We start from the raw sequence: 24957 nt of genomic DNA on the forward strand, positions 1-24957 counted from the left end.
ATTCCCACCATGCTACGCGCCAGGAAACCAGTTTCTGCTGCGCATTATCACCGCATCTGGCGTTCTTATGTCTCGTGGTGTTCCAGTTGGGATCTTCCATCTAGGTCTTTTCGGTTGTCCCGGTTTCTGCTTTTTCTTCAGACGGGTCTGGATTCTGGCCTTCGTCTTGGAACTTTAAAGGTGCAGGTTTCTGCCCTTTCCATTTTCTTTCAACGGAAATTGGCCCTCATTCCTGAGGTGCAGACGTTTCTTCAGGGGGTCTTGCGGGTGTAGCCTCCTTTTGTACCTCCGATTGCTCCCTGGGACTTGAACTTAGTGCTTTTGTTTCTTCAGTCGTCCATGTTTGAACCTTTGGAAGAGGTTGATATTAAGTACTTGTCTTGGAAGACGGTCCTTCTCTTGGCTCTAGCTTCGGCTCGTAGAGTTTGGGAATTGGGTGTTTCATGCTGATAGGGCGGAACTCCGGATGGTAGCCGCCTTCCTTCCCAAGGTAGTGTCGGCTTTTCATATTAATCAGCCTATTGTGGTACCGTCTTTGGTGGAGGACTCTGGTGGTTCTTCTACCTTGGATGTGGTTAGAGCTCTCCGCATCTATGTTGACAGGACTGCTTCCCTCCGTAAGTCTGAGTCCACTTTTTGTCCTCTATGATGCGGTTCGGAGGGGTTGGCCAGCGTCTAAGCAGACTTTGGCACGTTGGATCCGACTGACTATTCATCAGGCTTATGTTGGTGCCGAACGCCGGCCTCCTTCGTCCATTTCGTCTCATTCCACACGTTCTGTGGGTGCGTCCTGGGCGGCCGGTAGGGGAGCCTCCACGTCACAGTTGTGCCGTGCGGCCACATGGTCTTCTGTGCACACGTTTGTCAAGTTTTACAAATTTTATACGTTCGCGGTTTCGGCATCCCGTTTTGGCCGTCTTGTTCTGCAGGCCCCGCAGAGCGCTCCCGCCCGTGGGGAAAACTTTGGGACGTCCCCAGCGTAAGCACCTCCAGTGTCCCCTAGTGGATGAAAGAGAAAATGGGATTTTGGTACCTACCGGTAAATCCTTTTCTCTGATTCCACAGGGGACACTGGACGCCCACCTCTGCGCTCTTAGCCTGCCTGTTCGGTTTGTTCCATATGTTGTATGTTTTGATTATTGTGTGTTCTAAACTGAGGGCTGATGGGGCATAGAGGGGGAGGAGCTTCACACTTCTAAATTATTTAAAGTGCTGGCTCCAGTTATCCACGCCTCTATACCCCAGCGTAAGCACCTCCAGTGTCCCCTGTAGAATCAGAGAAAAGGATTTACCGGTATGTACCAAAATCCCATTTTTAATAATTTGTGCTTTAGACAAAATTTGTGTACATTGAACCATCAAAAATTAAAGGTTTAATTTTCTCAGTCATGCCAAAATAATTCCGTATTTTGGAATATTTGGATATGGGAGACACAAGCTGTATAATTTCGCCCATAAGAGAGATTGATTTAACATCTATTTCCTGCAATATTAGCACACTACATATTATACAAGTTAATGTGCAATATCAGGAATTTAAATATTAAACTTTTAATTATTTCAAAAGCTGCTACAAACACATTTTATATATATATAATAAATAATAAGTTCAATTTTAAATAAATGTACTCTTTCATACAAGGGTGCCCCCCAAAATGGAGTGTGTTTTATGTAGTTATGTAGAAATAAGTGCGCGCATCATTTTATTTTTTTTAAACACTTTATTGAAAAGATTGCCAGAAATAATAGACCATAACATTCACAATCTCATCAATATAAAAATAACAAAATACAAGGTCAGTTGCGTATACAATAAAAGCAAAAAGTTTGCAACCTATTTTACAATATAACATAATTATTAAAACCAAAAAAGATATAAAAAAACACAACATACTGTACAAATGGACTTTATAAAAAAAATATATATAGAAGAGAGAAAGGAAAGAGAAAAGAAAAAAAATAGGGGGTGAGGGGGGAGAAGACCTTTGGGGTGAGATTCTAGACTAGATACATATAAGACTAAATATAACAAACTGTTATAGGGCAAAGGGGGAAGAGGCGGAGTGAGAAGCTGACTTAGCCCTTGTTTTTATTTTATTTTTTTATCCATTAGAATAATTAAGCATTTCACAAAATCAAGGGTCATCTGGAACACTGAGTTTAAAACTTGTTATTTCAGTGGAAACTTAATTGAACATGTTTATGTAGTTCTTAACATTTTTATTCTCTATATTTAGGTAATGTTACTAGAAGCAAGAGACAGGATTGGTGGCAGAGTTTGGGATGACAAGTCATTCAAAGGAATCACTATAGGAAAAGGAGCCCAGATTGTGAATGGCTGCATTAACAACCCCATTGCAATTATGTGTGAACAAGTGGGTTTCTGTAACTATTGTATTTTGTTAATAATTTTTGCCAGTGTTAAGCACTGTAAGATTTCAGTAATGGCTGCAAGAAATTGTGCCACGGAACTTGCTACTTGGCTGCACCGAAACATTAATCCTAAGTATATAGGGCCTGATTCAGCACGGATTGCAAGATTGTACACGTACTCACGGCCCCTGCGAAATTATGCACTATAATAAGATGCACACCACTGTATAAATCCGCCCACTTCCCATTACTTACATTCGCAATATCTTTGCAAGTCTGCAAAAACATCGGAAACATCAGACCCATATGCACAGTTGTGGTTGAGCTGACCTCACTCTCAAACTGCTAAACTTCCTGTCGTTATCTAGAGCTCAGGCTCTGTATGCCGCCGCAGGGGATTAATTATGCACGCCCCTGTAACAGCGTCCAAACGCACAGGCATGCCTGCGTCTCCTACCCCCCGTCACCACCTCCAAACGGTACTTCCTGTCAATCACTGTGTACTCGCTGCGATTGCAGTTCCGATCGCAGTGAGGAATACGCGCACTGCAATGCATGTGCAGTACGCAACAATCGACTATCCGTACTCTTTAGCAGGTGCGATCCTTGCTGAATCGGGCCCATAGTACACTATTCGTGAACTAAGATGCAAAATTGAGGAGTTAAGTCTGTATGAGGAAATTTGAGTGGAAAAAAAAGCCGCAGCCGCTACATCGTAGCACTTCATATGCTGATTCAGAGACTCAGTCGCACACAGATATACAAGTGTCGCATATCAAATTAGTCAGCACAGTCTCCTGGTGAGTCACATTGCGACTTAGGGGCATATTAAATTAGGTGCGAAAAGCTGTTTTCGGCTAAAAAGTTTTGCTGGTGACGTCATTTCGCCAGGCGAAAATTTGTCCCCATATTCAATTGCAAAGACTTTTCGCCGGTGCGGAAAGTCAATGCATTGGAATCGGCGAAAAAGATTCGCTTATGAAAGCTGGAGGAAATAATTGCAGAATTGGGGTTTTGGGGTGCAAACTTGCGGGAACCACCCTGCACCCTTGGGACAGTCCCCCAAAGGTAAACTGTCTCAAAAAAAAACAAAAACTTAAGAACACCCGGTGACGTGCTCGATACTTTTTTGCATGCAAAACCAGCGAAGGCAGTGAAAAGTCCGGCATGCGAAAAGTACTCTACTTTTCGCGGCTAATTGAATATGCCCCTTAGACGCATTCTTGAAAAAAAAATTGCCAAAAGGATGCCCGGTGCTAGTAGAGTTACAAAAGTTTTGGCCCCCTGACAGGAGCTGTTTAGCGCAACTGCTGCAAAGATGGATGAGGATATTTCTGTAGGATCTGACCATCCCACATGCCCTCCAGCTACACCATGGCAAGTCACACTCATATTTTCAGTATGGATAATGCTTATAAATACATTGCCTTGAACTCGCATAGCCAACAGGTGTAGTGCTGGGGGCATAGAAGTAAAGGCAGGCAGCAGGCTGCTGGGGGGCAGGAGGGGGGGCTGTGGTGTCAGGTGGCAGCTTGGGTAGTGCTGGGGCCTTATAGCAGTTGGGGTAAAAGGGGTTAAAGGCAAGCGGTAGTTGGGATAGATCTGGGGGCAGAGGCAGGCAGCAGTTGGGCTAGAGGGGGTGTAAGGGTATGCCCCAATATGGGCAAGGAGGGGGTAAATCACGCAGGAGCCTGTTCTGGCTCCTGTTCATACTGGGGGCCTCTGCTGGCCTATTTCTGCTACTTCCCAGGCCTATATGTTTTGTGATGTTCCTGGTTATCTTGTGCTACATTCTCACATTCACCACATTTGAATGTGGCCAATTTTGCAGGTGACTAAGTAGTGTTTTTTAATTTATTCCTCCCTATCTTAGGAAATCCCAACTAGTTGTGTCTTGGTTCCCATGGGTGATGAACATAAAGGGAATTATAGTATACTAAAAGCTGTTGGAATGTTATGTGATTAAAATAAAATGTTATACATGTGCCTGCATGGTTTGCCTTGGATATCATCTTGTTTCAAAACTGCCTGGCTGAGAATTAATTGTGTTAAAAAAAAAATGAGTGTTACTTTTGAATGTAATAAACTATGTAATGAGTGGAGCTGGAACCCCACTAGCTATTATCTTTCTGAATATAAATTTTGTAAATGGCATGCAGTTAATGTAGTTGTTTTTCTGGTAAACAATTCAGATTATTTTAAAATTGTGTTCTACATGCCCGCAGTCAGGGCTGGTGCTAGACTTCTAAGCACCCTAGGCAAAACTTCTGCATGCGCCCCCACCCTTCCCCCATACTCATTTAGCCCCTCAGGTGAAAATGACTTTGCACAGGTGGAGTGGCGGATACATTTTCTGTTAAACATAAAAAATATATATATAGGAAGCTGCCTAAGCTTGCCTAGTGGAAGCGCCGGCCCTGCCCGCAGTCGCCAACCCATCACTCGCAAACCACAGGTAGCTCCCAGGCGCAAGCATGGTGGTGCTTACGGTGGTAGCACGGCAGGTGCTCTCCTTACGGCAGTAGGCTAACGCCGCGCAATGGGCATGTGTTAGCCGCAGCGCGGCGGCAGTGCATGGCGGATACTGCTAGCAACCTCGCTGCTGACTGCATTAAGAGACACCAGGCACTTGTTTGGAGGAAGTGTGGGACCTGGTCATCCACTGTCCCGCCTGCACAAACCATCCAGCAGCCCCCTGCTCCCTGCTGACAGCTCTCCACATTTTATTTTTGAAAACTAAAATCTGGCTAATAACCACATTTTTCATAGAAAAACAACAATGCATTTATTAATACAGTGAATTTTTAGTTTTCAAAAATAAAATGTGGCTTTTCAATCTCATTTTTCTCAAGGAGCTCCCACCCCAATTAAGGTTATGGACCACTGCTATATGCTATTTATTACAATGTAGTAGTAGTAGTATTATTATTATTATCATTATCCTACAAGATTGTTATGATGAACTGCTCTTGCTTCCTGGTTGCATGTGAGTTAATGATGTGCATGGTTAATATTTTTTTCACACATTTTCCAGTAATTTTAACTTCTGAAGTTACAGATTGGTATTAAAATGCGGAAACTGCGAGAGAAGTGTGATTTGATCCAAGAGGGTGGAAGGCTAACTGACCCGGCTATAGACAAACGTATGGATTTCCATTTCAATGCCATACTGGATGTTGTTGCAGAATGGCGAAAAGATAAGAGTCAGAATCAAGATGCCCCACTTGGAGGTATGCATTTTATTTATATAATGTTTCGGATATTGTCTGTATAGATAATGGGGCTGATACTGAAATGGACATACATAAAACACATGTACCCACATACATGTTCATACCCACAGAAAGTAATGTGTATGCCTATATCTTCACATTTGGGCACATTGTACACCATACATCTTGGGAGTAGGGACACGGAGAGAAGAGGCGATGAAACACAGTCCAAGTATAGTAAAGGTGTGTGTGGAATTAGATCAGAGACAGACCCTCCAGGAGATGCAGTTACTCCTGTCAGTAGCCAGATCACTTTCTGGTGCAATGAAACACTTATGATGGTTGCCAGCTGTAGCTAGACACTTCTCAATTGGCTGATTGGAGATTCACCTCCTGAATCTGCAACCTTCATTGCTGGAGCATATATTATATGAACGTTTGGGTATATTTTCCTTTGAAAATGTTGTTAATTTAATTTGTGCTCGAGAAGGAGGATTATACTTGTATGTATTGTATTGTAGAGCTTTTTTTTTTTTTTTAAATCAAACCGAACAACAAATGCATCTTTCACTATTAAAACATCTTAAATAATTCTTATATATACCTGGTTGGGTATATCTAGCGTATGCCAGATATAAGCTGCTGCTGCAGAGCTGGGCACATCTTGAAGTGTCTTGTTCTTCGCATACAATATATATTTTCTTCTTCGGGGTCCATGGGGTCCACAGCCATTACGTTGGGGTATGAATCCGGTCACCAAACAGTTAACACAAACAAGCTCTCTGCTCCCAGGATGCACCGGGGTTCCTCCTCATATACCCCACTCCCTGCCTCAGGTAGCCAGTTCTTCCTGTTTGGTGTGTACACTACATAGACAGTGGGACTGCTGGAGCAGTCCTGCAGATGAGTAACACACAAAAAAAAAAAAAGAGTTTTACACTCTATCTCAGTGGGTGATCTGAGCTGTCCTGGGAGGAGCCTCGCGCCTGATTGGAGGCGCACCGGCCACGAGCTGCAACTACCTCCTCCGGCGCCGCACCGCTAGCCTTGGCAGGTCCATGGCTAGGGCTTCGGCAGGGGCTCTAATGCCCTGGACCGCACCCGGATCAAAGGGATGGCAGGTAAGCAGGTGGTTACGGCGACTGCTGACGCTGGGACCACGTGGCGGACCGGCCTCCGGCGGTGAGACTGGCCGGAGGCACGCTGCAGTCAGGAGGCATACGGCTTGATGTCTTACACTAGACCGCCGGGATTTGATGTTCCTGACCAGCCGGGGCTTGAGGTGGCGGCGGCCAGGTCAGTTTACCGGGCAGGTCCAAGCAGCATCGGGGAGGTACGCTTCCCCGACGGCCCCTCCCCCAATCCACACGCTAGTTCAGTACTCTGGCGCAGTGATTGTGGGTTGCTTCTCCCAGCCTCCATATAAGACAGCCAGCGTGTATGTCAGTTGCTCTCTGATCGCTGCTGCTGCAGGACGCTGGGCAGTCTCCCTGTATACCTTTCCTACTGCTGGTTCAGGTTTTACAGGGCTCTATCCTACCTAAGCCTAGGCTAATTGTTGGTAGTGAGAGCTTATATGCGTATGACTCATTGTTTATGCATGACATGTGATTGTTGTCTATGGATACTGTTTCTTCTGTAAAAGAACTGTAATTCCTGTATACTGTCACTGTCTCTCCACTTCCCTTGCTACAGGTGTGTGGAGAGTAGAAAGCAGCACATATACACCCAGAACCATTGGCATAGTTGACATGTCTAAGGAGTCTGAGGGTCAGGTTGCGGGAGCCCCGTTGCCTATATCCTGTATAGCCTGCAAGGCAGGCTCGTCCCCACAGGACTTTCTACAAAATGGGCTTTGTGGGAACTGTTTTAGACAGCCACCACACCAATTAAGTTTGCCTGTTACAGGCCCTGAGCCACCTTGGGCATCATTTTCTCAGGTTATGGCTCAGGTGGCGGAGCAGCTGGCTGCCCCGGTACCACCGGTTTGGGGTTTGCCTCAGCAGATGCATCCTATGCCCATGATGTGGCTGCCTTGGATGGACCCTGGTGCTGGTAGGATTATGGCATCATCCTCGGGGGTTTTCCAGCCTCAGGTTGTCAAACCAAAGCAGCCTAAATCTAGGCGTCATTTGCCTTCTCACATGGGTGAGTACTCCAGTGCCTCCTCCGAGGAGGAACAGGTACAGGACTCTTCACAGGAGTCTAGCTCCGAGGAGGGTAATGATCATTTCCCAGTAGCCAATGTCCCCTTTCTAATAAGGGCTGTAAAATCTGTGTTAAATATCGAGGAAGGGGATCCTCCACTTAGGAAGGCCCCCCTGTTCAAGCGCCAGAAGGTGGTTAAGGCAGAACTCCCAAAGTCTGAACATTTGTCAAAACTTATGGAGGAAGCATGGGTCTGTCCGGATAAAAAAGCCATTCTTCTAAGAGAATGACGCTTCTATATCCTTTTCCAGCAGAAGACTGTGCCCGGTGGGAGAATCCACTGTCAGTTGATGCACATATGGCGCAGCTGATTAAACGTACTACTCTGTTAATCCCAGCAGTTTCACTGAAGGAAGCAACGGATAGAAGACTGGAGACTTGTCTCAAATCAATTTTCTCGCTGGCAGGAATGGCCACCCGCCCAGCTATGGCCACTGCCTGGGTAGAAAGAGCTATTGAGGAGTGGGACAAAACTTTAACGGAGTCTTTACCAGATGCCTCTAAGGAGCAACTGGATGTGATCTCCTTTATTAGAGAAGGTGCCTCTTATTTGGGGGATGCCGCTTTGGATGCAGGGATCCTTTCCTCCAGGGTTTCAGCAGAGTCCGTGGTGGCACGTAGGATTCTCTGGTTAAAGGATTGGAAGGCAGATGCCTGGTCCAAAAAAGCCCTAGAATCCCTTCCATTCACAGGGGGTGTTCTCTTTGGTCCAGAATTGGACAAAATTATATCTTCCATGGCAGCCTCAAAGACGGCAGGTTTGCCATCAGCAACCTCGTCTATACTGAGAAGGGTGTCCTTTCGGTGGTTTCGGCCGCAGGGCAAGGCCAAGGGTCAGCCCTCAGCGAGATTTCCATCAAAAAAGGCAGGATCCAGGAAGCCCTGGCAGAACAAACGTCCGGGATCTAGGGTCCAGGATAAACCAGTGGCCTGATGGGATGGGCCTCCCTCTGGGGGATCCCAGGGTGGGGGGCCGACTGCTTCGGTTCTTGGAGCCCTGGCACCTCACGACGGAGGATGCCTGGGTTCGAGGAGTTGTCTACTGAGGGTACACCCTGACGTTTTGGAGGACTCCTCCTCAAAGGTTTTTTTTGTGTAAACCCACAGGAGGGTTCAGAAAGCGCTTTTGCCCTTCAGAAAGCAATTCTTGCCTTACTAGCATCGGAGGTAGTGATTCCGGTGCCAGAGAATCAGTTCCGAGAGGGGTTTTACTCCAATCTGTTCTTGGTTCAAAAACCAAACGGGTCGTACCAGCCTATTCTGAATCTGAGAGAGCTCAACAAATTTGTTCGAGCCCCCGGGTTCAGGATGGAAACATTGCGATCGATTGTGTTGGCAATGGAGCAGGGGGACTATATGGTATCCTTAGATATACAGGATGCCTACCTCCACATACCAATCACACAAGCTCATCAAAAATTTCTTTGTTTTGCAGTACATTTTCAGTTCCAAGCCCTACCTTTTGGCCTGTCCACAGCCCCTCGGGTATGCACCAAGGTGATAGTGGTGATGATGGCATGCCTCAGATGCCAAGGCGTCAGGATTTTGCCGTACTTGGACGACCTCCTGTTGCTAGGGCAGTTGCAGGATCATTTGAGGCTGACAGTATCATGTCTGTACAGTCACGGCTGGATCATAAACTGGCAAAAGTTGTCACCCTGTCCGGTACAACAGATGTGTCTTTTGGGAGCAAGATTGGACTCCGTGGTGCAGAAAATATATCTGCCGGAGGAGAAGATTCTTGCCTTACAATCACGAATACGCAGGTTGCTTCACAACAGGAAGATATCCATTCTAGTGGCCATGCAAGTCCTGGGGTCGATGGGACAAGGATCATCACACGATCAGGTCTCAGTTGCTGCGTCTCTCTCCAGAGGTGCGGTTGTCCCTGTCCTGGTGGTTGCAGACAAAGCATCTCAGGTAGGGTCGCCCCTTTTGGGTGTCGGATTGGACATTGGTCAAAACCGACGCCAGTCTTCAAGGTTGGGGGGCGATGACGGGGTCACACACTTTCCAAGGAAAGTGGTCAGTGGCGGAAAGCCGGTTACCAATAAACATCCTGGAACTAAGAGCTATATTCAAAGCTTTAGTGCAGGCTCAAGAAATCTTAAAGGGCAAGCCGGTGCAGATAGTCGGACAATCGCACTGCGGTTGCCTACCTAAATCATCAAGGGGGCACAAGGAGTCGGGCTGTCTTGGCAGAGGTATCAAAAATCTTGGTCTGGGCAGAGACTCATCTTCCCACGATATCTGCCGTGTTCATTCCGGGGATCCTGAATTGGGAGGCCGACTTTCTCAGACGGCAGGAGATAAATGCAGGAGAGTGGGCCCTATATCCACAGGTTTTTTGGAACTTGTGGGCAAGTGGGGTCTACCAGAAATAGATCTGATGGCGTCAAGAATGAACAACAAGGTTCCCAGGTACGGATCCTGGACAAGAGATCCGAGAGCCGAGTTTGTAGACGCACTGACAGTAAAGTGGCGTTACAAGCTGGTATATCTGGTCCCCCCCATTTGCTCTTCTTCCCAGAGTGGTCAGAAAGATCAAACAAGAGGGCAGTACCGTGATATTAATAGCTCCGGCGTGGCCGAGACGGCACTGGTTCACAGATCTACAGTCTCTCTCCATAGACACTCCATGGCCTCTGCCATTGAGACTGGATCTGTTGCTACAGGGTCCCTGCTGGTACCCATATCTTCATCTGCTATCATTGATGGCATGGCTCTTGGGGCCTCTGTCTTGAGGAAGAAGGGGTTTTCCGAGTCTGTTATACGGACGATGCTGAAGGCACGGAAACCATCTTCAGCCCGTATATACTATAGAATTTGGCATACTTTCTTTCAGTGGTGTGAACTAAAAGAGTATGACCCACAGAAATTTCTGATCTCCAGAGTGCTTGATTTTCTTCAAAGCGGTCTGGAAAGAGGGCTCAGCCTGGCGTCTTTGAGGATACAGGTGTCTGCTCTTTCAGTCTGGTTCCAACATAAAATTGCTCTGAGACCAGATATAAAGACCTTTTTTCAAGGGGTGTTGAGGATTCAGCCTCCCTTCGTTTCCCCGGTTGTCCCGTGGGACTTGACTCTAGTTCTGAAGGTTTTACAGGCTCCTACGTTCGAGCCTTTAAATTCAATAGACATCAAGTGGCTAACAGCAAGAAGGTATTTCTACTTGCTATGGTATCTGCACATTGAGTGTCGGATTTAGCTGCGCTTTCCTTCCGTGAGCCGTTCTTGATATTTCATCAAGATAGAGCAGTACTACGTACTAGGGAGGGTTATCTTCCGAAAGTAGTGTCTAAATTTCATATTAATGAAGAAATAGTAGTTCCAGCATTCCAGGGCTCTAGTCTTTCACCAGGTGAGTCTTCCCTGGATGTGGTCCGTGCGTTGAGAATTTATGTGAGACGCATGAGCAAATGGAGGAAGTCTGATTCACTTTTTGTGTTTTATGGTTGTCATAGGCGTGGCTGGCCAGCCAATAAACAGACACTGGCCAGGTGGATTCGAATGGCAATTTCATTGGCTTATACACAGGCTGGTATGAGGGTGCCGGATTCAGTGACTGCACATTCTACTAGGGCGGTAGGTCCATCATGGGCGGCCCGCCGGGGTGCTTCTGCTGAGCAATTATGCAAGGCAGCCACATGGTCTTCCATCCATACCTTCATCAAATTTTATTCCTTTGACACTTTTGCCTCTCAGGATGCCTCCTTTCGGGCATAGGATTCTCCTCTCTTCCTCGAGTCAGGAGCGCCCCCGCCCGTATGTTTAGTGCTTTGGGATATCCCCAACGTAATGGCTGTGGACCCCATGGACCCCGAAGAAGAAAATAAGAGTTATGGTATGACTCTCTTTTTTTTCTTAGAGATCCATGGGGTCCACGGGGCACCCACCCAGACGCACCTGTAGTTCTGGGGGAGGTTTCCGTAATTTTCTTCTCTTGAGAGTCTGGACTCATGAGTATGGGTTTCTTCTTTCTTACCCTATGTTTGTCTCCGCCTGCTTGAGCTTGGTAACGAACTGGCTACCTGAGGTAGGGGGTGGGGTATATGAGGAGGAACCCCGGTGCATCCTGGGAGCAGAGAGCTCGTTTGTGTTAACTGGTGACCGGGATTCATACCCCAACGTAATGGCTGTGGACCCCATGGACCTCGAAGAAAGAGAGTTAACAAAAGTATGTCATACCATAACTCTTATTTTCATCTGCATCTTTTATTTCAAGATTTTTCTTTAATTTGAAGTATATGCTTCCAACTCCGCTTCAGCCCCAGTATCATTATTTGTATATTGGCCACCATATTTCACAATATTGTGCAGAGAGTAGTCGGCAGCCAATTAACCTTCCAGTTTTGGATGTTTCTAGACACTGGGAGGGAACCGGAACACTCGCAGGAAACCCTTGGCAAACACAGGAAGTACAAACCATACTGGTGGGAGTCAAAACCATGACCTCAGCTGTTAGGCAGCGATGCTAACCACTCTGCAACCATCATCTGGGAAATAGAACTAACTGAACTACAGCCAGTTCCATTGGACCATTAGTAACTGACTAAAATGAGTTTAAAAATAGTGCAGTTGACAAAGTGTTTTTGATTAATATTTGTATATAACAACAATTGACACATTCAGTATCACAGTACTAGATATATCTCATCATATTATAAAGAATCAGGTTAATGAGTGGAATTCATATCTGCATACATAAATTGGCTGGATTTCCGATAACCAAATGGTACCCCACAACCTTAACTGGATACACACATGTAGCTGTCTCTACATGGCAGCTCTCAACCTAGTATGAAGTTAAATACAACCATGTGTTAAGAGGTTTTTATTGGATGGTTCTCTAAGAGAGTACCATCTAACACTATGTCAATCTTTTAGTTAATATATCCATGTAGTCTTCCTTTAGCATTCATACTTTGCTGTATTGACTCCATATACAGCCTCCAATGTGATGTGTGGAGTGAAAGATGATGTGCATGGAGTTTGTTGTTCTAAAAGTGGACTGTTGTGGTTCTTGGAAATTGATGTGTTTGTTTAGTGACCACTTTCTTTTTAACAGATAAGATACAGGAGATCTACAAGACTTTTATTCAGGAATCTGGAATTCAATTCACAGATGAGGAGGAAAAGGTTTTGCATTTCCACCTCAGCAATCTGGAATATGCCTGTGGAAGTAATCTACACAATGCAAGTTCAATTTTGTTATTCAAAGCATAATGTAGACACATACATGGTGGAAAGGGGTTGGTTACAGGATCTCTTATTATAACCCTAACCCACCCCCCCCCCGGCAGCCTAGCCCTAATCCTCCCCCTAGTGCCTAACCCTAAGCCTTCCCTTAACCCTAATACTTACCTCCACAATCTGTTGGTATTATGACAGTCGGGATGCCGACTACATCCATAGGAAAACTTGTTTGACTGATCTATTACCTGACATCAGGATGTGCAGTGCTGCAGATCAAGTATATTTGGAGATACCTCCAGCTTTATTTTATTTCCAGTACTATTCAATTGGCCAGACCTTGTTACTTCCATGGTTGTCTTTGTTATTTGTGCTATTTTTGAACATGATCTTTGTTAATAATTATTTAATAAATATTAAATTATAAAAATATTTTTACACATTTACCTTTTTTACTTTAATAAATATTGTTTTTATTCACAGGTATCTGCCCGTTCATGGGACCATAATGAGTTCTTTGCCCAGTTTGCAGGAGATCATACAATGTTGACCGCTGGATACTCAACAATTATTGACAAATTGGCAGAAGGACTTGATATTCGACTCAAGTCGCCAGTAAGTTTAATTTAATGTCTCTGGTGCCATACGGTACTTTATTGTTTATTTAGATGACCAGTTTTATTGATATCAAAGGGTATGTTAAGGGCAGGGCCAGTGAGCAAATGGCTTCAGTTACTGTGTATTCTGGCTTCTGTCATACCCAGTAGCTGACTTCCAGCACACTTATTGGTGGATGATGATGGCCATTCACCAATCAGTGTGTCAGGAAGTCCCTATATGATGATTGGTGAATGGCTGGAACTATACAGCAATCCGTGTATTGGGAGCTGTCCTCTGGCAGCATAGCAGTATAGCCAAACTTTATCTTCAGCATTCTCAAAGGCAGTGTCATAGGTCTGTATGGTCAAGCCACCAGAGCTTTGTGGGGTCTGCATTATAAAGCCACCAGGGATATGCGTGGTCTGTATTATAAAGCCACCAGGGATTAGTGGGGACTGCATTATAAAACACCAGGGATATGCGTAGTCTGTAATATAAAGCCACCAGGAATATGCAGGGTCTGTATTATAAAGCCACCAGGGATATGCAGGGTCTGTATTATAAAGCCACCAGGAATATGCAGGGTCTGTATTATAAAGCCACCAGGGATATGCAGGGTCTGTATTATAAAGCCACCAGGGATATGCAGGGTCTGCATTATAAAGCCACCAGGGATATGCAGGGTCTGCATTATAAAGCCACCAGGGATATGCAGGGTCTGCATTATAAAGCCACCAGGGATATGCAGGGTCTATATTATAAAGCCACCAGGGATATGCAGGGTCTGTATTATAAAGCCACCAGGGATATGCAGGGTCTGTATTATAAAGCCACCAGGGATATGCAGGGTCTGTATTATAAAGCCACCAGGGATATGCAGGGTCTGTATTATAAAGCCACCAGGGATATGCAGGGTCTGCATTATAAAGCCACCAGGGATATGCAGGGTCTGCATTATAAAGCCACCAGGGATATGCAGGGTCTGTATTATAAAGCCACCAGGGATATGCAGGGTCTGTATTATAAAGCCACCAGGGATATGCAGGGTCTGCATTATAAAGCCACCAGGGATATGCAGGGTCTGCATTATAAAGCCACCAGGGATATGCAGGGTCTGCATTATAAAGCCACCAGGGATATGCAGGGTCTGCATTATAAAGCCACCAGGGATATGCAGGGTCTGCATTATAAAGCCACCAGGGATATGCAGGGTCTGCATTATAAAGCCACCAGGGATATGCAGGGTCTGCATTATAAAGTCACCAGGGATATGCAGGGTCTGCATTATAAAGCCACCAGGGATATGCAGGGCCTGCATAATAAAGCCAATAGGGGTTAGTGGGGTCTGAATTACAGAAATTAGAGAAGTATGCTGTGTTATTTTAAATATTCCTTATTGACAAAATGCAGAAAACGTTTCATCATGGGTTTTTTTTTTTTTTTTTTACTTTCTCTAAGTAAATTTCTTCCGTAACTTTACTCAAAAGGGGTGTTGGATCCCAAAAAGGGATTTTATGATGTTTTGTAATCATATTATTCTTTGAATAATTATTTTCTTTCATTCTCTTGTTTTTCTGTAATAAGAGCTGATGTCTGCAGGCAGTTATCTGTTTTGTATTCTGCCCTGTTGAATATTTCTAGTACGTATTTCCTCACAGACCCAGGGGCTAATTTATCAGTGAGTTTTATCATACGCAACGGATGATTAAAACTTGTTGTGTTCGATAATTGTGCTCCAACCAATCAGCTCAACTGTCATCCTTTTGAAAAATTACAGTTGGGAGCTGATTGGCTTGAGCACCATTTATCATACATAACGAGTTATAAAACTCATTGTGTATGATTAAACTAGCTGATAAATGTGCCCCTATGTGCCGTATTCAATTAGTGGCAAAATCGTCCGATTTTCGCATTAAAATAGGCAAAACCGGGAGGGGCGAAAAAAATACCAGGCGAAAAGTTTTCACCATGAAAATGGGTTTAATGTATTGGGTCTTTTAATTTCGGTGGGCGATATGGATACGTTAAGTGTTTTAAACATTGCACGTGGTTGTGTCATGTCCCATTGTTAGACTAGGGACCAGGTTCGTTTTAGATCAGAGCAAGCAATGTGTTTCCCTTTTAAACAGACACAATGAGAAGGGTACAACTCAATTTTATTATTGCCAATAAGTAAACAACAATTGACATAAAAAATGTTTACCATAAACAGAATAACATCTTGCACATTTCAATACCAAGATAACTGCTTAATAACCCTCTATCCTCTACCGGTGACCCCAACTGGCAAATAAGGGTCAACTCAGGGAAACACAAGCTATGCTTGACTTGGTAAAATCTATGTAACCGTGGTATGCTTGACCAGCAAACTGTAGCAATGTGACACATTCCTTTGCTAGTATGAGGGCCTTTGCTGAGGAAAATTAAGACAATACATAGGCTATGTTGGAAGCAGTAGTTCTCTGGTCTATTGCAGCTAATAAACACAGTACTTTGCTAGCATGAGGGTCTTTGCTGAGAAAAATGAAAACAATATACCTAAAGACATATGCCACAAATTATTACCTCAAGAGTTGCCAGCCAGGGTTACATAGGGTTAAAGAAGAGACATTTGCAAACTTATACATGCATAAATAGAAAAGATGCCTCGGCGGGCATGGATGTACAAGTAAACAAAGTAAAACATTAGCAATGAGACATTTGCAATTGCCCCAATACCAGCGAATATATATACATTACATGGCAAGAAAACAGCAGTTACAGTAGTCACAATTGCATCAGACATGAGCTGACACAATAACCCAAATCACGTCCCCTCCCAGTTTGAACTGGAGGGTCACTAGAACGATAAAACACCAGATAAGCAATGAATATGAGAAAGGGGGGTATCTTATCCCTCCTTCCCCCCTGTTTCAATACTATACTCCCCAAAACGATTTACTAACTCCTAATCGAACTAGGGCTAGTGTAAATAGTGAAGCAGGACCCCAAACTACATCTGGGCCCAGTGGAGGGGGAGAAAGGAGTCCCGGAAGGGGGATCAACTAGTGACACGGGTATGGCTAGGAGCAAGGCAGGGGAAGGAGCAGGTACAGGGAGTCTTTGTTGTTATCTCACCCCTTGCTGTGGCTGTTCAGCCTCCTCCGATATCCAGTGGAGCTCCGGGATGCTAAGCACCGCACCAGAACTCCAAGAAGCATTCCTCAGATGTCAGTACACAGGGATGCTTGCAGGGGAAATTGCCCTTCTCAGGGCTGTGTCTGGCAGAGAAGTTACTGCAGCCTTTTCCTTTGGGGTTGTCTCTTCCCTTGCACGCTGTTCTCTTGTCCTCCCAGTATAGCCTTGCTCCAGGTGGGCGTCCCTCCGGTCAGCGCTGGTGGACAAGTCGCGGTGCGGGCTCCTTCCCCTTGATACCGCATGCAACTCCTCTGCGCCGATCTTTCGTGTCTTCGGGCACTTCTTCGGGCAGCCCACAGCATAAGGGGTCCTACGGCTCTCCCAGCAAGTCCCGGCAGTAAGTGTCTTCTCCTGGTGCAGTGGCTGACGGGTACAGGTGGTGATTACTCTAGGGAGGTCCTGCAGGGGCAGGCTCAGCTGGGTTCTTTAGCCTCCAGGGTGAGTGTAATTACACCTCAGGCACTTGTAGGGGTTTGTTATGGCAATCCAGTGGGGTACTCCTCTTCTGCTGCGGAGTACAGAATTTATAATCCACGGTAAGGCACTTGTAGGGGCTTGGTATAACACTCCAGAGGGGTACCCCTCTCTGCTATGGAGTACAGTAATTGTAATTCAGGGCAACCCAGGGGCTCAATATTTATAATCCAGGTGGGTAGCAGGGGTCCCTGCAGCAGGCACTCCTCTAAACAGCAGGCAGCGACAGCACAGCCCTCATACTTAGCAGGGGGCTTTTCCCTACTGGGGGGTCCTCCCAGTTCTTCACTGGTCCTTACAGCTACAAGTTCTCGTGGGATCTTTGCGCCGGCTGTACGCAGCTGGATACTTTCACTGTGGCAGCACTCTGGCTTCCACCACAGCCGCTGACCTCCAGCGAGTCCTGCTCTGCATCTGGGTTACTACTGGCTAGGACACCCCTCCTCTTCCCCTGCAGGTATTTGAATCACTCTACAAACTACATGGCAGCTCCTACTGCCCAGCTGCTTCCTGTCAGGGCATCTCCTCTCCCCTCCAGGGGATTGCTAATTTCTAACATTCCCCTTTCTCCTCCCTGCTTGTCCAGCTCCCCTGAATGAACAGTGAAGCCCCAGCAACAGACCGCCTGCAAGGTTCTCTGCCTGGACACCCAGGTTACCAAAGAGCGGGGCAGCTTTTTCCCGCAAAAATAGGTTACTGACCAAGGGACATTTTCTTCCCCCCAGTTTGCACATGCTCAGTGGGCTTCAGGGAAAGCAGGGTCAACCAAAGTTCACTATACCTGCCTATGGGGCCAATGGTGCTGTATAAACTTATAAAAAAAAAACTGACAGGGGCTGCAGGATATCTCAGTGCTACCTCCTTATTTAGTAAGGGGTAACCCCATAACTATGGGGGTACCACAGTTGCAACAGGCGGGTTTGTAACTGTTTTTAAAAGTGCACTTTTACGACACACGAATAGCCTTGCACCCATTTTTACCTATCCTGAATTTACGTGGAACAGTAATTTCCTGGGGAAAAAATAGCTTTCTATCATTTTTTAAAAATTTTTTCATATATGCAAATTACCGCCAACCAACGCAATTTAAGTAGCCTAAATACTTTTATTACGGCCAATAATACACTTCTATATTATATTTCCGATGTACGTCAGCCATTTTTTTGGGTACAGACGCAATTTCCGGCTTGTCCTGCCTGTTTTTTGTCGAAGATCGTCCGTTTTCACCGCTAATTGTATACGGCCCTAAATTGGAGACATTTGTGATAAGTGATACATGAGGAAAAGGTTGTAGTGTTAATTACCCCCTTAGGGAGAAAAATCTTCGGGCTTAATTCAGAGTTGCGTGCTGATGCCGCTGCTACCGCGTGTTTGTATGCATCTGCTATGCAAAAATATGCAAGTGTTGCAGACGCCAAGGAATGTATTAAGACGCCCACCTGCGGCTCTGCACATCCAAGCATCTGGTTACAAAGACACAGCATTAGTTGCAGATAATTCCATTATCATAGTTCTGAGTAACCCTATGGCTGCTCAGGATGGCCGCAGGAAGCGAGACACTGAAGCCATTATCTTGTGTACGGGATCGCAGACGCAGCATGTGACACATCCCCATAACTGCTGCAACACGCCTGCGTTTTTTTACGCTACTCCGTTATCTTCTTCAAACGCTCCCTGTCAATCGCACTGCAAGTACAAAAGCTTAGCGAGCGACTACGGTAATGTACTTTGATGCAATCGCCTTGCAACAGACGCATGAACAGTTTACCGATAATCGCTCAACTCTGTAAATATCAGCATAGCTTACATTCCTGAATCAGGCCCTTAGGCAGTGACTAGATGAGCTGAGATCTGCAGCCATCCGTAATGATTATCTGATATGCTCTTATTTTGCTGAAATGTGTTTTATGTCTGGAAGATGTCATTGAACACACAGAACATGCCACCCACACATTTGTGATAGATATCCGTGTACAATTCTTGAGAATATTTAGCATAAATTGGAACTAAATTATCTTCTTCAGGTCAGTAACGTTGACTACACTGGTCAAGAAATCTGTTTAAGAACAACAGAGGGGAAAATCTACAATGCACAAAAGGTAATGTTATAACATTTTTACTATTTTAAAAATAGGCCGCGATGAAAGGGAAGACCCTGGATTTTCTTATTAGATTTTAGTGAGGGTGCTCAAAAAGTTTGGATGAGGTATAGAGCCACAGGTTATACAAATAGAACAACATACTCTTTAAAACATTTGTATTGCACCAATTTATTTACCGTACCTTCCAATTTGTATTAGACTATATACAAATTAAATAAACAATAGTGAGGAGATACTGCCAAAAATCATTAAACGTAAAATAGAAGAACAAACGTCGACTGTCAGATCAACTAGAAATGAATTGTAGTGAACTGGTGTAAAAGCGTGATGTCCTATGTGTTATCAAAATATCTTTCTAAAGCTTCACAAACTAGAAATATGCATTGCTCCTAATAAAAGTGAAAGTCGCATGTCAGTCACTTTATGTAACATTATCCATTGGTAAGTCTGTAACTGTAAATTATTGAGAACATGTATTTTTTTAGGTTTTGGTTACAGCACCCCTTGCCCTTCTTCAGAAAAACACTATTCAGTTCAATCCTCCACTACCTGAGAAAAAAGTGAAAGCGATAAACAGTCTAGGAGCTGGAATCGTTGAGAAGGTACATTGCTCATCCGTAACGTCACCCACAGTTATATACACTATGTACAAATAACTATTGGCTCAAAATGTTCTATTTGGGAATTGATTTAGTTTTGGGCTTAATTTAGTGAGGCTTAAATTGGTCATATGTAATCTAGATCTCTACATGTTTTATTTCCAGATTGCTTTACAGTTTCCCTACAGATTTTGGGACAACAAGATTCAAGGAGCGGACTTCTTTGGCCATATTCCTCCTAATCCCAGAAAACGTGGTCTGTTTGGGGTGTTCTATGATATGGATCCACAGGTATCTGCCGGCTATATGCAGCATGCAGTTATGCTTCTATAAACAAGTATTATGTTGATTTTTTTTGTGTTTATTGATAACATAGGTTTTATCTTATGCTTTTCATAACTGTATGTTTGCATTTGGTTGTGTATGAATTCAGGGTAAACACGCAATCTTGATGTCTGTTATTACTGGAGATGCTGTAATTTCCATTAAGGATATGGATGATAAGCAAGTAGTGAAGCAATGTATGGTGGTCCTCAAGGAGCTCTTTAAGGAACAGGTGAGAACAAGAATATATGTTGAGGAATTGCTGAAAGTATACTGTACCTTGTCATTCAGAGATTCTTCAATGTACTACTGCTTAAATTGATGCCAGGGGTGGGACAGTGCATCACCAAGACCTTAGCATAATTTGGGTAGGGGCCTGGCGATGGTCCTATAGCCTTCCAGGCCCAGTACAGGGCTCTTCAAGCATGTGTCATCCACTGATTGTACTGGCTCAGGAAAAGCTACCACTTTTTGGGTACGGGTCACAGGGGGAATGGTGGTCTTCAGAGTGGGGCGACCCGGCATCATTAGATCCCCATGACCTCCTGCATCAGGTATGCAGTCGGAAAGCCGGCGGACCTAATCCCGAAAGCCGGCTTCCTGACTGCTTAATCCCGGCAAGGGTTAAATGACAGGTGACTAAATCTAGACGGGGAACTTAGGTCTAGGTGACGGGGCAGGGGGGTTAGGTTTAGGCACTGGGGGGGGGATGGTTAGGGTTAGGCACCCCTAAGGGAGGGTTAGAGGGTAGAATAGGTTAGTGAATACTTACCTTTAGGTCGATCAGGATTTTCATCCTTGTCGGCCTGCCGTTGTCGGGATTTGAACCGCCGGCCAGGGGTCCGGCGGTAAATCATACAGATTCCCTGCATTATACTGTATGCACGCCCTGCAGTTCTACCATTGAGAATGCAATAAATTATGATTATTGTGAAATCTTTTAATACAGCTTACAGTGCTGAATGTGTGCAAAATAAGTTCATCTAGCCTTCAAACCAAATATATGTCCTTTTTGTCTTCTCTCTTCATATATAGAATAATTTTTGTACATCTTCTTAAATGCAATGTGTGAACATATAATAAAAAAATCATTTGATGTAATACTTCTAAACACCCTTTGTGATGATAAAAATAGGCCAGTAAAATCAGCAGTGTGCTGATAGTACTAGGGCCATTTCCACACCTCCTGAACGGTGGATGTTAATTAGTTTAAAAAAAAAAAAAAAAGATAAAAATGATAATTATTCTCTGGAGAACTACAGGTCCCAGCATTTCCAGGCCAGATATAAGTAGATTGGCCTTACTGGTGTTTGTAGTACTGCAAGGCCTAGCATGCCCATGGTATTAACGGCATGTTGTGCCTTGTATTGCGCCAAGGAGAAATTAAATGAAAACACACAACAAATTACCCAACAAAAAATAAAATAAATATACCACCGCGCTTTACAAGACCGCCTGTTAATAAATGGTTATTAATGTACTAGCAGTCAAAAATAACAAGTGAGGTATGCCAATCCTCTCCAATTTAAAGATACTTTTTTTCTGTATGTGGTAGCTCTTAGAACATTACATAAAATAATGTGCACCATTACAATAAAATATTTATTGTCTCAGAATACTGAGACAATTATCTGCTTATACAGTGCTTTGCAAAAGTATTCACCCCATTGGTTTTCTATCTTTTTTGTTACATTACAATCTGTAATTTTTTATTTTTTTTTTAATCTGAATTTATGTGATGGATCTGCACAAAATAGTCTAATTTAGTGAAGTGAAATGAGAAAAATATATATAAAAAAGAATCTTTATAAATAAAATTCTGAAACTTGGCATGTGCATATGTAATCACCCCCTTTGCTATGGATTCCCTCAAAAGTTCTGGTGCAACCCAATTACCTTCAGAAGTCACAATTAGTGAAATGAAATTCACCTGTGTGAAATCGAAGTGTCCCATGATCTGTCAGTATAAACACAACTTTTCTGAAAGGCCCCAGAGGCTGCAACACCACTAAGCAAGAGGCATCACACCATGAAGACCACGGAGCTCTCCAAACAAGTCAGGGACAAAGTTGTTGAGAAGTACAATTCTGGGTTGGGTTATAAAAAAATATCCAAATCTTTGATGATCCCCTGGAGCGCCATCAAATCCATCATCATCAAATGGAAAGAACATGGTACCACAGCAAACCTGCAAAGAGAGGGCCGTCCACCAAAACTCACAGACCGGGCAAGGAGGGCATTAATCAGAGAGGCAGCAGAGAGACAAAGGTAACCCTGAAGGAGCTGCAGAGTTCCATAGCAGAACTGGTGTATCTGTGCATGTGACCACAATAAGCCGTACACTCCATAGAGCTGGGCTTTATGGAAGAGTTGCCAGAAAAAAGCCATTACTTAGTGATAAAAATAAGAAGACACAATTTGAGCTTGACAAAAAGGCATGTGGGCGACTCCCCAAATGTATGGTGGAGGGTGCTCTGGTCAGCTGAGACTAAAATTGAACTTTCTACTTCAGGGTCCATAGGGTTCCACAGGATACCTTGGGGTATAGGTGTGACGTCAGTCGCAGGGCACCAAAGAGTTAAGCTTTCAGCCTCCCAGGATGCACTAGGTCCCCCTCCTATACCCCACCCCCGGGCCAAGGCACCTCAGTTTAGTTTGGTGCCCGGCCGGAGTCGGGTGCACCTGTTGGAGTGGGGGCTAGAAGAGCCCCTGAAGCTTTTTCTTCATGCAGCTGTGGCTGCACATCTGGATGAACAGCATGGACAGTCAGTCCTGACGTCCATGCTGTCTTCCCTACACCCCGCCGGTACCAGAACGCCGGTACTGATCCGGGGATGCTGGTGGGCGTCTGGGGTCACAGCTAGCGGTGACCCCAGATGCTCCGGACCATGGCCGGATTCAAGGGGGACAGAGGTAAGCAGCGGGGTCCCGCGGTGGGTCCCCGCTGATCACATGGTCCTAAGTCCCTAGGCAGGGGGCTCCCTGGGGACTGGCTGCAGCGTGGAGCCAGGCGACCAACCTGCGCTTCCACTACCCCCTGGGACAGCGGACCGCAGCAGAGCGGTAGCGCTGCGGCGTCCCAGGGGTTAAATGCATGCCAGGGGAGCGCGCCTTCCCTGTCTCACAGCCGGCGCCTCCCCCGCTGCACACAGCCCTCTCTGCACTGTGCTGACTGGTCCTGTGTCAGCGCTCCTCCCCCAGGCCAGCTTCTCTCTGCTCCTCGGTGGCCATCTTCTCTGCAACGCATGGTGAACGCTGCTGGAGGTCTGGAAGGAAGCATCGTGGTCTGGGTCCCCCCGCATACCTCTCCTCCGCTGTGGCTCAGGTCTGTGTATGCAGCGCTGTGTCCTACCAGGCCCTGTGTCTGTGTAGTTGAGTGATCAGCGCTGTTAGTGCAGGAATTGTTATTTCTCTGCATTGTATGTGACTGTGCTAGCGCTGCCTGTAACTTTTCTCTAAACTGTCAGCTTTATTACTGTCCCTGTTCTTTCTGCTAAGCCCTTGCGGTGCGGTGCTGCAGGGTGGTCTCTCGCCTATTTAATACTTAATTGGTGAGAGAGGTCACATACGTGGTGCCATCATGTCTGAAAGTGATTTTCCCCTCCGGCTACAGTGTACCACGTGCAAAGTACCGTTAGCGGAGGGGGAGGGTAGCGCGGAGGGCCTTTGCCGGCAGTGTTTGTCCATGGCGCGGCCTATTACGGTTACAGAACCGGTACAGGAGCCGCCCTGGGCTTGTTTCGCTCAGGCGTTAACAGCTTTAGTGGGCCAGTTAGCTCCGCAGCCCGCGTTTACTCCGATGGGTTTGTCCCAGCAGTCTGTGGTGTCGTCACCCATGCAGGGGTTCCCACGACAATTGGTGGTACCCCACAGTCTCCCTATTTCCCCGCTCCCGGGTTCTCAGGAGCCAGCGTGGGTTAACTCCCTGACGAGTTCTGTACAGCACTTGTCGGATGTGTTGCAAGGGGAGTCTGTGATGCGGCCTCATAAAAGGCCGGTGGCGTCTCTGTCCGCTCCTTATGAGGATGACGAAGGGACGTCTGATGATGGGGAGATTCTGGATCCTTACGATCAGGAACCTCTCCATACTAAGGACGCTGATGCTAAGTCCAAAGTATATATTCCTGGACTTATTCGGGCGGTCCGCACAGCCTTGGTGATTGAGGACGAAGTTCCCCCAGCGGCTAAATCTAAGTATGCCTTTTTCAAAGATGTGAAGGGCGATGCCACAGTCTTTCCTCTTTCGGGTCAGTTGGTGGACCATTTAGAGGAGGCGTGGAAACAACCTGGCAAAAGATACCAGCCGCAGAGACGCCTGGCGGTGGCTTATCCGTTCGCGGATAATTATTTTGCTAAGTGGGAATCCCCTCCACAGGTGGATTCTCACATGACCCGTCTTGTCCGTAGTGCCACATTGCCGATGCCATCCATGTCCTCCCTTAAGGATGCTACGGACCGCAAGGTAGAAATCTGCCTGAAGTCCGCTTATTCCCTTGCAGGGGGGGCAGCACGGCCGGCTATGGCCATTTGCTGGGTTGCCAGAGCGATGGAGCGCTGGGCGGATTCATTAGAGGCTTCTTTTGAATCCGACTGTCCGGCCGAACAGGCGGAGTTGATTGGCAATCTCCGTGATTCGGCCACCTACATCAACGAGGTGGCTCTAGACATTAGTACTCTGGTGTCTAGAATTTCTTCAGC

The 24957-nt window shown here is 45.6% G+C and overlaps 1 protein-coding gene across 3 annotated transcripts in view; it reads left to right on the plus strand.

Moving 5' to 3' along the window:
- KDM1B (lysine demethylase 1B) overlaps positions 1-24957 on the plus strand; it is a 75280-nt gene that overhangs the window by 35393 nt on the left and 14930 nt on the right. For 2 of the 3 annotated variants that reach the window (XM_088475843.1, XM_088475845.1), the window contains exons 12-19: positions 2238-2375; positions 5426-5603; positions 12859-12986; positions 13467-13598; positions 19259-19333; positions 19822-19938; positions 20101-20226; positions 20369-20491. In XM_088475843.1, the coding sequence (XP_088331969.1) occupies positions 2238-2375; positions 5426-5603; positions 12859-12986; positions 13467-13598; positions 19259-19333; positions 19822-19938; positions 20101-20226; positions 20369-20491 (1017 nt within the window). The remainder of the gene's footprint in view (positions 1-2237; positions 2376-5425; positions 5604-12858; positions 12987-13466; positions 13599-19258; positions 19334-19821; positions 19939-20100; positions 20227-20368; positions 20492-24957) is intronic. The other variant, XM_088475846.1, reaches the window with a different exon arrangement.

The sequence above is a fragment of the Taudactylus pleione genome, unplaced genomic scaffold (assembly GCF_031769625.1).
Source record: "Taudactylus pleione unplaced genomic scaffold, aTauple2 ptg000179l, whole genome shotgun sequence".
Taxonomy (NCBI): Eukaryota; Metazoa; Chordata; class Amphibia; order Anura; family Myobatrachidae; genus Taudactylus; species Taudactylus pleione.